At 43.5% G+C, this 13,491-nt stretch overlaps 1 protein-coding gene across 2 annotated transcripts; it reads right to left on the reverse strand.

The window, feature by feature from the left end:
• Positions 1-9,285, reverse strand: med1 (mediator complex subunit 1). Of its 2 annotated transcripts, none has more exons than XM_029134460.3 (16): positions 9,124-9,285; positions 7,816-7,922; positions 7,314-7,392; positions 7,147-7,201; positions 6,867-6,999; positions 6,683-6,711; positions 6,526-6,597; positions 6,358-6,432; positions 6,105-6,268; positions 5,870-5,981; positions 5,630-5,754; positions 5,400-5,527; positions 5,003-5,204; positions 4,798-4,893; positions 4,591-4,696; positions 1-4,491 (listed from the first exon to the last, which is right to left on the reverse strand). In XM_029134460.3, exons 1-16 carry the CDS (start codon positions 9,242-9,244, stop codon positions 630-632), a joined length of 5,466 nt encoding a protein of 1,821 aa, XP_028990293.1. In that variant the 5' UTR covers positions 9,245-9,285; the 3' UTR covers positions 1-629. The 2 variants fall into 2 exon arrangements, with proteins under 2 accessions (XP_028990293.1, XP_028990294.1); XM_029134461.3 differs by having other exon boundaries at positions 7,816-7,919; positions 9,124-9,284.
• Positions 9,286-13,491: the final 4,206 nt, after the last annotated feature.

The following is a 13,491-nucleotide window of genomic DNA, read 5'->3' on the forward strand; positions in this document are numbered from 1 at the left end:
TTTTCCAGAAGCGAAAAGTTTATTTTAACCTTACAACTTTTCTACAGTTAAAAAATTACCAGCGTGTCTCTTTGCTCAATCATTAATCATCAGTTACAGTCTTCCTTACCTACACAAATTTACACATCAACAGTTTAAAATGTATCAAAATCTAAAAATTCCCAGATGAATCTGAAAAACAAAGCAACTGAACACTGTACCATTCTTGCACCAAAATACTTGTTCTTTAACAGACATCATACTTATTTTAAAAATATACAGTTTAGTTGCATTAATGACTGTTTCAACAGAGGCACATGTATTAAATGTAAAAAATGAAGTAATATTTACTAACAATAAAGACCTTTTGACATCACAAAAGAAATTTAACTTCAGTTTGCAAAGTATACTTTTTAAAACTATTTCCTTAATGAAGCTTAAGGAAGCCAGTACTTGAGGGTGGATGAAGTGTAGCAACATTACACACACGCTAAAATAGGACGTGACCTAACACACACTTCTTAATAGTTTGTGTATTTTTAGTTCCAATTTGTAGCTGGAGTTTAATAAATAGAGGTTGCATTTGTTTGTTTTCTTAAATGGCATGGGTTAAAATGCAAAACAAAAAAATTCAAATAAAATAAACAAAATTAAAGATTGCCGGTGAGGGCAGAGTCCATGAGGTCATCATCTTCATTTCTCATATACATGGGACTGGGTCGGGATGGACGCTCAGAACCCAGCATAGACAACGAGGACTCTGGAGCTGAGATTGGTGACCTTGACCAACTATCTGCCTTTATGGGGTGTGACGATGAGCCCATAGACATTGATGACTTCTTTTTATCTTTGTCTCTGTCTCGTTCTCTGTCTCGTTCCCTGTCTTTCTGTTTCTTCTTCTCCTTTTTATGTTTCTTGTGCTTCTCGCCTGAACTAAGGGGAATTGAACTCAAGTATTCCTGGGGGGGTAGGGGACGCATTGTCTGGTCATCATCAGAACTGGGGCTGTTCTGGTGAGACTTCTCAGCCACAGAGCTGCTTCCTGATTCGCTTTCACTGTCGTGGTTGAAGGGGGTGTATCCTGGCGATCGGCTGTGGCTTGGGGACGAGCGATCATGCTTGGGTGTAGAGCCGCTGAAGAGGGGAGAAGCTTTGAGGCTAGAAATCTGAGGACGCATAGAGTCACCAGATCCTTCCCCTGCTTTCTGAAGGGTCACTTTGGCTTTAATGCTTGGTGAGCCACCATCAGGTTTGCTAATGATAATTTTGGCCAAACCAGTTGCTCCCACTCCTCCGGTTTTTGGATCCATCAGCTTTTTATCTCCAATGTTTACCCCTGGAACCTTTACTTTAGCCTCTTTATCAGACTTTTCCCTCTTATACTCCCCACCTTGGGAAGAGGAGGAATGCTTGGAAGGACCAATGTTTGAAGGTACAGTGTTGGGGATATTTCCAGAACCAACACCTGGTGTGGATCCTGAACCACTTCCCGGTACTGGTGGCCCAACTTCACAACCATCCTCCCCTACTCCTCCACCCCCCACACTCTTTAGTTTATCTATGACTGCTGTAAGAGATGGTTTTTTGTTTCGACTAGGGGATTTCCCCTTGGCATTGGGATTATTTGCATTGTTCTGACCAGCCCCCCCACTACATCCACCCCCACTTCCTCCTCCAACTCCTCCTCCTGTGCCTCCACCCCCTCCACTTCCACCTCCAGAGCTCCCATACTGAGCCTGGGAACCGCCTGGAAAGTTCAAGGAGCCCGAAGACGAGGAGGAACCAGAGGATGACGTGGATGATGTAGAACCAGATGAGGAGCTCCCACCCATCGGTTTCTGTGAGGTCATTCCTCCAGTGGATGACGACTTCGACCCTCCAGAACTGCTACCTCCTGAACCCATTGGTGATTTAGCCTTGGAAGAAGGTGGTGTTCCAGGAACCTGAGACTGCTGCATTTTCATAGGAGAGGACAATTTCTCACTAGAGCTATTAGAACGAGAATGAGAAGGTGAGATGTTGGGTTTCATGTTGGGATTCATTAGAGACCCAGGAGGTTTGCCTCCTTGAGGTTTTATTTTATTACTACTTCCAATTCCACCACCACTACCTCCAGGTCCAGACAACCCAGGTTTTGTGATTGGGGATGATCCTGGTTTGCCAACGCCAATTCCCTGTGAAGATCCTTTAGACTGGGATGACCCACTTCCACCACCTACTCCTGAACTTCCTGTCTTGGAGCTGGTGCCTTGTGTCATTGAGCCTTCCTTGGACGTTTTGACTTTGCCAGATGAAGATGAATGAGAATGATGGCTTTTGCTGCTGCTGCTTGTTCCTCCAGCTCCTCCTGTGCTGCTTGAGGCAGAGCTGCTAGACGTGTATCCACTGTGGGATGAAGTTTTACCCCCAGTTATTGTACCTTTTGGGATCTGAATTGTAATTTTGGGAATTGGGGGTGTAGCGCCACCTGGAGGAGTTTGAGATCGCCCTACACTACCAGGAGACTTTGAGCCTCCTCCACTTATGCTTCCACCAGAGCCTGACCCACCACTAGGAGGTGTATATGGGCGACCCCCTGAGCTATGAGAGGGGGATTTCCCATCTGGGTCCAGCTTTTTGCGCTTGGGAGGCTTATCTTTAGACTTTCCTTCACTGGATGGGGTTCTGCTTCGTTTTACCTGTTTGCCCTCTGTGGAACTGCTGCCGATTCCCATCCCAGTAGTGCTTCCTCCACTACCACTATTGTCATCCTTTGAACGCATGAGTCCCTGTTGCGGTCTTACTTTGGGTTCTGCACTTTTGTAGTCAACGCATGCTGATCCAATGCTCATCAGAAGAGGACTCTGGGAGCCTCCACCATGTGTGTCTCCTATATCTGGAGCTTGCCCCATAAGTGGTTTACCACCACCACTATTGCCTCCAAAGACTATGCCTAAATCAAAAGGGTCTTTTAGTGAGGGCTCAGGGGTGCTCTGTCCATGTGGAGTGGGATTCTGAGGAGTTCCTGATGGAGTATTCTGTTGGCTACCTCCACTAAAGCCCTTTACTAGGTCCATATCACCATCCGCGCTAGGAGAGCTTTCTTCAAAGTAGTTCTGGGGAAAGCCATGGCCTGAGGCAAGAAGTTCAGGATTGAAATCAGCAGCATCAGGGAAGAAATTGGTGGAAGAAGAATCACTGGTGGGAGTGGCAGCAGTTGCAGTTGCCTCAGCAATCAGTTCAGCAGGATCTGTAAAAGGATTCTCATTGCTGTTGGTATTAAAAATGTCTGCCGAATCAAACACTGCACTGCCCTGACCAGAACTGGAGGAGTCACGAATGGGAGTACCCAAGGGGCCTCCATCTTCCCCAGTGCCTATGGGGTGCTGCCCATGGCTGCCACCACTTCCCTTGCCTGTCTGCTCAGGCAAATCTGATAATATTTCAGTAATATCAGGTCCAATGCTATCAGAGCTAGACAGGCGAACCATGCGTGGTGGTCCAGTGCCTGTTGGTTGCTGAGAAGGGACATGCGATTGGGAATAAGGCATATTTGGACCAGATGGTGGTGTTCCACACTGGCTGGGTGCCGGAGTGATGCTATGAGGTGTGTCTAAGCCATCACCAGGTAGGTTAACATCGAAGATAGAATTTTGAGAAGCGTCAACGTCCATCGACAAAAGCTCACGATGAAAATCATCCTCATGAGTGACAGGATGGTGCTGGTGGTGCTGTGGTAGTGTAGACGCTTGTGATTTCATGCCTAATCCTCCACCTCCAGCAGCTCCAGGTATAACACCTCCCTTTTCTGCTACTCTTGGACGCTTTTTCTTTGCTTTTGTATTACCACCAGGGCAAGTTCCACCAATGCCCTCTGTCCTTGGGGAACCAGAGGATGAATTCTGCCTCTCTAACGGACTCGAACCATACAGTGCAGCAAAATCCTGTGTGGGGTTGTCTTTCAACAAGTTCATCAACATTGGATGATTCTTAGTGTTGCTGGCAGGAGATGATGTAGGTGGTGGAGTTTGGTGGGGCGGTGGTGCATTTTGAGAGCTAGGACTTGAACCAACAGTTCCAGTTATTTGTAACAAACTTGTCAGTATTGGATTTTGGGTGACTTTACTATAATCATCTGAATGTCCTTGACCTTGTTGTTGTTGTTGTTGTTGTTGCTGCTGCTGCTGCTGCAATTGTTGCTGGCTAGCCACTCCCCCTTGGTTTAGGCACTCTCCTCCTTGAGCTTGCCTGTCCGTTCGGGAAATACCAAACAGAGAGGTACTTGGACCTGTAAAGTTTGGTCCCCCAGGGGGTCCTCCAGTAGGTGTGCTGCCTCCAGTGAGCCCAGGAAGCCCCATGGGATTTGTTCCATCACCTACTGTCATATTGTAGGTGGGACTACCAGAGGGTGGCAAGTTATTCTTCACCATGATCTCCACTGTCTGTGCAATTAGTGAGAGGGCTGGAGTGTCTGCTTGAATGGTCTCTGCTTTCCTACGAATGGCCCTCATGGTTACAGGAATAGACATGCACCTATTGACGGAAGTAAACAATTTCCCAGTTTAACTGTGGAAACACAAAATATGTGGGTGTATGCATACATATGTATATTTGTGTGTGCATTCATCTCACCTCTGAACTACTTTGGTAATAAACTCATCAGTGCAGATCAGAGCATCTGATACACCTTTATATAGCTTACAGCAGACCTGTCTGGAGTCAATCACCTCCATCACCACTTGAAGTCAGAGGAGGAACAACTAAGATTAGTTATACTTTATAACTGAAATGCAAACTATAAATAAACAGGATTACTAAGATTTTAAAGTGAATGCTTACCACAGACTAGTGACTCATTTACTGGATGCTGGAAAGAGACGCTGAAACTTGAATCGGTAAGAGGACATACTTCAAACTGAAGCAGGCCAGCAGTGTCTGAGTAGGAGTAAGAGCAGTTATTGTCAAAACTAATTTCAGACACAAAAAGCATCACATACAGGTAGGGAATTTACCAAATACTGTAAATCAGAAATTAGATAGACACCTTCTTTGATAGAAGTTCTTTTCACACAGCTACCAATTAGGGTATTATGAGCTGCCTGGTGACGGATAATATCCAATAAGGGTGGAACTTCTACTGGGTGGCGGAAGGGAATTTTGGAAACCAGTGCTCCCTGGAGAGAATGACCATCTTGCACTGGAGCATCACCATTCAGGAAGTAACAGTGCTGCTGATCTGGTAGCACCTGTGAAAAAATAAGCAGCAACATTTTTCTCATTTAATAAACAGTGTTAATATGTAACATATGTAACATGATCTCAAACGTGTGTAGTGGCATAAACATCTAAAATGTTCAAATGTATTACATAATGGTTCTATTTAAATACTATTGACAACATAGGATTAAATGTGTATTGCTGTACTTTGTGCATCTACTTACAGAATAGAAGTGCATGTTATGAGCAGGCTGTGATGCAGAGCTGCCCTCCTCTAGAAGTTGGAGTTGGCTTTGGACAATCAACTGGTAAAGAGGTGAAAGGCTGGGTGATGTCTCAAAGACTGGAATTGCTGAAAAAAAAAGGTAAAGCGTTACGCAAAACTTGAGTAGTAGTAAGACCAAAGTTTAAGGTATAAAACTATAATCAAAGAGAGCTGACGAGGAAAACTCACAAGTCACAGCAATCATCCTTTGAACAAAGGACAATGAAAAAGGCATGGGGCGGTTCAATTTGAGAAAAAAACAAGCTGGTAGGTCCACACAGTTGCTATTAGTCACAGTGGAAAAGGATGGGGTTCTGAAATACACCAAAATTTAAATCATCATTCTTTATGCTTTCATTTAACATAGGTTGGAGAATTGCTCATTGCAGAGATTAAAGGATCCCTAATAATTTAGGTAAACATCCTCACCCCTTGTTGTCCACTGGGTGGGATCCTGAGATGAGTGGAGCAATTGGTAGCTTGTAAATGGCGGAGGTTCCCTCGATTGTCACAGAGACACTAACACCCAGAGAACGAGGCACTGCAAAAAATAATCCAATCGTCCCATCAGGGATGACCGACGACAGAGGTCACAAAAGCAATTACAACGCTAAACTTAAATGTGCAGTGATGTGGCTGATGCAGACTGTGTTGCTCGACTTACCACTGTTGTCTGTTAAGTTAAGCTGTGTGCCTGTTCCCTCCTCAAATATGTCATAAGGGGAAACATAACATTGAAGAGAAACAAGATGGCCACCACTTCTAGCTGTCAAAAGACCCACACTGCCATGGAGTATAGTCTCCACAGTATTAGCATTAGTTGCTAACCTAGAGAACAATCAAAAAATATTATATTAAAAATAGGGACAATGAATTAAAAAACAGAAGAAGAGGTAGAATTGACATATTTAACTTACCTGAACATGTGCATCATCTTAGTGAGATCAAGCTCCAAAGACTGTAGTGCTATGTACATCTTGGTTTTCAGCTTACTGTAAGGCACAGTCAAGTCAACAATCAACAAACCTCAGACAGACAACTTCATAAGTTTTTTGTAAGTCAATTAACTAAGTAAGTCTACTTACTTATCTCCAGGGAGCTTGTATAACTCAACCAATCCCTTAAGATGCTTGGAAAACTCTTCAAAACTCTTCTCCCTAAAAAAAACATATAATAAATAAAACGACACTTTAGATGCTTATTATGTATGCATGTAGTGTTATGTGTAAGGTTCTTACGTACCTTAGATGTTGAATCAGCTCAGGACAACTCTGTGATCCAGAGAAAAGGAAATTAATTGAATAACAGAGGACAGAATGAATAACCATTTACTTAACACTCTTTTGTTAAACATTTACAACTGTAGAATAGAAATTATTGACTTGACACAGCTTTGAGAGTTACGTGGAAGACAGAGTAAACTCACCGTAGGGTTTTCTCCCTGATGAGCCACTTTGACATCCACTAGTTGGCCATTTGTATCCAGCTGCACCTCCACATAGAACATATCTGATGTGATGTAGCAGTCTGTTCCTGATGTGCTCAGGTGAGATCCAAGCCTAGAGACAAAAACGATGACTGAGTGAGTGTTTATTGTATTTTTTTAATTATTTTAAGTTCTTCTTTGTTCTCTAGTTTGTTAATATGTTATAGTGAGAGAATCCCAATAAGAGAATTGGAAAATGAGCTCAAGAAAAAAAACTCACATGTTCTGTCGAGCTATGGATTCTAGACGATCGGTCATGGAAGAGAGCGTAGACACTACAAAAAAAAGGCAGAATCACAGAATAAATGGCACTAAACAAATCACTTTGTCAGGATTCAAGTAACATTTACATTTTCCCATCCTATATGCAAGTATGTCTTTGTCTACCTTTCAGTGCTCTCTGCAGGGTTTCCAGGCATGTGAGCAAGAGCTGGTGACCTGCAGAATTCATTGCACCACGTTTTTCCTGAGAAACGACAAAAGGAATCAGAAATAGAGACTTAATAAGATTTCTTGTTTAGATTAGATTTATTAATATGAGAGGTAGTGATGTGCGCTATTACTCCAAGTAGAATGTTAAAGCGTGTGTTGCTTATCAGGTACTTTACCAGCCTTTTTACATTTTACATCTGATGGCTTCTTATGTGATTCTTTTATATTAATCTGAGAGTTGCTCATTTTCAAAAGAACAGAAGAATTAAAAAAATGCAAAATGATGAATTGCACTCCAGCTCACAAGTTTCTTAGTGTAACCAAAAGCTGTGACAACTATTCACCAGACCCATGTCTACTGGTCCAGACAATCTTTCTGGCATTCTGGAATCAATCTGTTCGTTGATCATTTCAAATGCTGCCATGAGAATTTGAGAGAGAGATGGCTCAGTCTCACCATTGCCTGACGAACAACCTTGCAAGTCTCCTGCCATGGGCGTGAAGCATTGTGTTTGGCATGAAGCCTCTCCAACAGAACAGCCTTGCGGTTCTGCTTCTCGGCTTCTGAAAGAAACGTTATATAAATTAGATGAAAGTTAAAAGATATTCACTGCCATAATTCCAACAAACTAAAATCTCACCCACTCTTTATGCAGCGCCACATATTCAAATTATTATATAATTATTGAACCTAAAACACCCAACTAATAGTAACAAAAAATAGTGTCAACAAAGTCTCAATATTACTGCCTTCATAAGGAAAACGTTTTTAGGAATGTACAGTGCTAAAGTAATACAACTTAAGGATAGTTCTGCCAATTACTCCAGGTTAATGGACATTTCACATGTATGAGAGCACAACAAAGAAGCCTACACCTACTCCGCAGCATATTTCAGGTTTGGATTCTGTTAACCATGATTGATCTGGTCATCATTAACACATCAGTAAATAATCTAGTCATCAGCAATTTAATTCCATTTCTCTCATTACCTAATAACATCTAGAAACATTTCCTAGAATAATGAACAAGGAGAGCTTGGTGAAATGGCTATTTTAATTGTGAAAAACGTATTGTACATTTTTTAATACATCTCGACATTTGTTATTTTATATTTTGTTACTGTTCATTCATTCTAACTGCAGCTCATCTGCATCTACCTAGCACTTAGAAAAAAACTAAGTATTGCCACTAATAAATTACTTTTACCTTTAGCCTAACTATTCTAATCGAATGATGGACATTAACATTGAAATAACTAACCCGAACTGCAACTGTCAGGCAATGTTTTGTTAGCCTAAAGCTAATCTGTCATAATAATGTCCTAGCTGTTGCCGTTCTACGATTAGTCGAAGTTTTGTAAATATGAGAAGTTATGAGAAATGATGAAACAATCGTTGCTGGTAAAAATCTTAGGTGTCATTATCACAACACTCTGCGCAAACACTAACGTTTTATAAAAGAAAAGTGTGAAAGCCAGTGCTAGCAAATTGCTACATATTAGCTCATAACAGATAGCTACCGTTAGCTGCTAACAGCCAATCAAAATATCGGTGCATCAACCTGCATTTAGTTTTAAAGTTAACCACAAAGCGACAAATTCTGAAATAAGCACACCAATGCACAATTAGAAGGATAAGGTTACTCTGCTGTGACTTGCCGTTAGCCGCCGTTAACGTTAGCCCCAATCGTCCCGAGCTACAACACAAATCATTATACCAAATACAGCGAGACACACAAGGTTGTAAATAGAGTCATGTTCTTACCCGTCACCTCTTCGGGTTTGACCCGATCCCCATGAATCGGATTCCCTGCTTGCTGAACAGAGAGCGAAAGTTCTCTCGCAGGGCTACCGCTCGGCATTGAAACGCCAGACCCCGCCGCCATTGTGCCCCGCTCCCAGGTTCGGTCCCACTCGTTTCACTCCCCCCCCTCGATTTCCCGTTCCCCTGCTTCAGGTTCCGGACGGTCCGAACTAAACGTCACAAACCTTGGATCTTGCTGGTGGAGTGTTTTCATTTAATGCCTTAGTCTGTCTAAGATGTAAATTATTAAATATTTAATTTAGCCAACGTTGCAGCATTTTTAAAAAGGCAAATAATATAGCAATTAATACCATTAAAGTTCTTTTTATTTTCAGGACTGGCACTAATATATTAATATATATAATACTAATATATATAATAATATAATAATAATAATATATAATATACTAATATATATAATATTTCTTTTAAGCCAAAAAACAAACCTGGCAGAAAAAAGACAATAGTGCATAGAAGACTCCAGGTGGCGTAAGATCACCTAAAATAAATGATTCATGATTTGCCAAATGCAAAAACCTGCCAAAATCCCAAAGAAGGCCAAAGTGATTATGTTAATCAAGTTCGAAGATAAAAGATGAGATAGCTTAACTTCATGTTTTTTTTCCCTATAATTTCCACTTTTTGCACTTGCATGTATGAATCAGTCACATGGAGAAAAAGGCCTAGATAATTAAGCAGTACATAAAGAAAAGCAGTCAAGCGTTTGCACAGGATGGCACACACACACACACACACACATGCACACACCTGAGCCTATTGTACAGCTGAGCCTGTGGCAATGAGTGCTCTCTAGGGAGGATTTTCCCACCAACCATTATGACCTGCCTAGAAGAGGGAGCACGAGTGTGTGCATGAATACATGTGCATTTGTCCATATGCAAAAAGAAATTTGTGAACATGGGTATAAAATCACACGGACACGCGCGGACACAGGAGATGGCTATAGACAGCAGTGGAGAGGGAGCAGATTGGCATCGTCTGAGACAGTAGATAGACGCGGGAAAAGAGGGGAGGTGCTGCTATGTAATTGATGTGCCCACCAGGAGCTTTAGCTGGCTGCCTGGCATGGAGGGAGAGCTGGGCACCACTGCCAAGACAGCAGTAGGAGAAAGGAAAGGGAGGCACGGGCCTTGGGGAACACAGTAGCGGGCTGAAACCGTGCCCATCAATCAGAGGCTAGTTCACCTTGCCATGCCAAGCGGGACCCCCCGCTGCGGAGCGGGAAGGGGTGGCACAGGGAGCGGGGCTGGCACCGCCGCTAAACCTTCTCTAATCCTCCTGGTGGGTGTGTAAGTGCCACGTCCGAGCGGCGCTGGAGTGGGCCGAGTCTGACGTGCCGCAAAGAAAGGAAAGTTCAGAGCCGGCGCTAGAAGAGGCGTCACCGCAGGTTGTTGACACTGCGACATAGAAAGGTTTGTATTGTTCAATTAATGGACGAAAGGCCCCGCTTTTTTCTAAAGCGCTGATTAAGATTCATGCCAAAAACATTTGATTTTGTGGGGCAGCCACTTAATGATCAGTTACATTTTATAATAGGATATTGACATATTTTCTTGCCCTATTTTTCCTTTCAAATAGTTTAAACATATATCAATGTGCATACTTATTTGCATACAGAGGTGTAAACACACCTATACTGTAACACAGAGTGTTAAATTTTGTATATCTAAACATAGAAACACAAAATTTATCTATTCTTCTTATTTTCAAAATTTTATGTTGTTGAAAGAGATGGTTGTGTACCATAAAGGCACATATTTGATTTCCTCTGCACGTTTCCAGATGGATTTCCACACAGGGGATGGAGATGTGCAAACAGCTTGGCAACCTTATTGAGTGCTTTGAAGTTTACTACCCTCGTTTTTTTTTGTTTTGTTTTTTTTTCCCACCATCTCTCAGGTGAACTCCCATTTTACCTGCTGTGAGTAAAGATAGCCTGTTTGATGCGCGCGTGCCTCCCTCCCTCCCAATTCATGGCTACGAGACAAATGAACCAGACAGTGCAAACAACAGACTTGCTGCACGCGCTTGTGATTGGTTTGCGCGGCGTTTTATTAAGCGGGGCCTTCTACAGACGTGCCAAACAAAAGGAACCATCTAAGCTTTTTGCTTTTCACCTATCGTACAAGTTTGGGCTCACTGAGCATGAAGGCTGGAAGCGGTCCAAGGAAACAGTGAAGCATTATCAGGACACAGTTTCTGCTTCTCTGGCACCGAGTGCCTTGAAGTGCAAGGGCAGCTGGGAAGACTAGCTGGGAGGGTGGTAGGGAGAGGGAGCGAGAAAGGAGGGGTCGGCCCTATAGGACCATTTGTGATGAGGCTCATTTGCACAACGGCACTTAATTGGCTACAACAATTAATTAATGTGTTGGAAAGTTGGCACAAAAAGTTCATTTAAGAGGGTTTTAATAAGCAATTAGGGAGAAGTAACCAGCGAGGTAGAAGCGTTCACGAAAAAAAAAAAAAAAAAGATGTGAAAAACTCTGAAAGTATCAACGCTAGCGCAGACATTTTGGAAATAATGTGGCATATCTGGAGACCGGGATGAGGCCGGCTATTATGGGCACACGCCGCACGTCCCATTGTGAGCACTGATGACTTTAAATACATTATTTCTACCCCATACTTTTACAACCCCAACTGCTCATGACACCCACTTTCCAAAAACAGCATTGTCTCCTCTCCCCTTCCTTCTCCCTCCCACTGTCTGCCTCTCGCTCCCGTCCTCACTCTGTGTATGAAATATCGCATGACTAATGAGTGGAGCAGGTTGAAATCCTGGGGAAGATGTCCTTGGAAGACGAATGCATTTTCAGCAGAATAATTAACTTAATTAACAAATTCACATGCATATTCATCAGCCTATTAATGTCTCCTCTGCGCGGCTTGATGAGCAGTGGGGTAATAACCATCTCATTTGCATAGCCTGTTCACACGACGCCGTCTTTAAAGACAAAATAAGGGAAGGAAGAGCGCAGGAGGAAGAAGGAAGGGAGAAATTAGAAAAGGAGACAACGCGCAGAAAACAAGGGAGCGGCGCAGCGGGGTGACACGCGGAGGTGAGGAAGTGACGTGGGCCGATTGGGAAGAGGCTCACTGTTTATGTGACGGATGGGTGACACGGGCAGGGACGGCGAACACGAGCCCCAACAGATTGACTCAATCTCCCTCTGTCTCTTCCCTCCAGTCAACCTTGTAAGCCATCTTCCCCCTCCTGCTGTTCCGCCATCACCATTTCCTTGCATCCACGCTATATTATTCTCCTCCCCGCAACTTGAAATAAGTGGCTTTTTTGCGCTTTAATGACCCTCCCAGCCATACATCCGACTCGGAGCCGGGTACTATCGGCCGTCAGATGTTTGTGTGGGTAAATTGCTCCTGTTCGCGGTCGTCTCTCTCCCTCTCTGTCTGCCTCGCTCGCTCCTTCTTACAGTCTCTCAGGGGGAATCTTCTTGGCATTGCTCCACTCCTTTCTTCTCCACTGCCAGGCTGCCGCCGCCGCCTCTACTCTGTTACCACTGTCTGCACACAACCTGGTGCTCCTAGCAACGGCACCTCGCTCGCACACGCTCCACATGGCCGTCCGAATGGCGCCCGCGCGTGTGTACTAAACACTCGCCGTGTTTACTGTAGGTTTACTGCCACTCGTATATTGGTGACTGTATTATCGTAAATCCTCGGTCTACAGCGTCTAAGCTGTAGGTTTATTCCTTCACTTCAGGAGAAAACAAAAGGAGAAGGCAAATCCTGCCACTACTCCACTGTGTTCTGAATAGTGAGTGTGGATTATTGAGTCAGCAGGTGACGGGTGACGTTGTCCAATTTAAAGTAGTTTTCATGCAGACAAGAGGCACAAATTCTACTTCTAAAGACGCATTCCCAGCAACAGTCGCTACTGATTTCGGCTCTCGTCGGCCAAGTCATGATCAGATGCTTCCTTGGAAGCACGGAGCAGTTTGGCAGCGTCCTCCTCTTCCATCCTCAACATTTGAGAGACGTTAAAAATGTGCATGAGCAAACTGAGAAGGCGATCACTCCTATTAACGAGCGCGGTGACACAAGTTTCTCCAGCTAATCATGAGCAGTCGAACCTTATTAACTTATTAAAATGGATGACGTGGTGAATATTTGACACAGATCATTGTTTAGGACACAGTAGTTGTGATTAATGTGGAATAGCCTAATATTGACACTGCCCAGTATTAGATCCTGAACTGTTTTCATTTTGCTGTGCCTCTCAACAGCGTTATCGCGTCTCCCACTTCTTACACAAGCCGACTGAGCGCCCACTGAGCCTCGGCGGCTGTG

This window comes from Betta splendens, chromosome 19 (genome assembly GCF_900634795.4).
Source record: "Betta splendens chromosome 19, fBetSpl5.4, whole genome shotgun sequence".
NCBI lineage: Eukaryota > Metazoa > Chordata > Actinopteri > Anabantiformes > Osphronemidae > Betta > Betta splendens.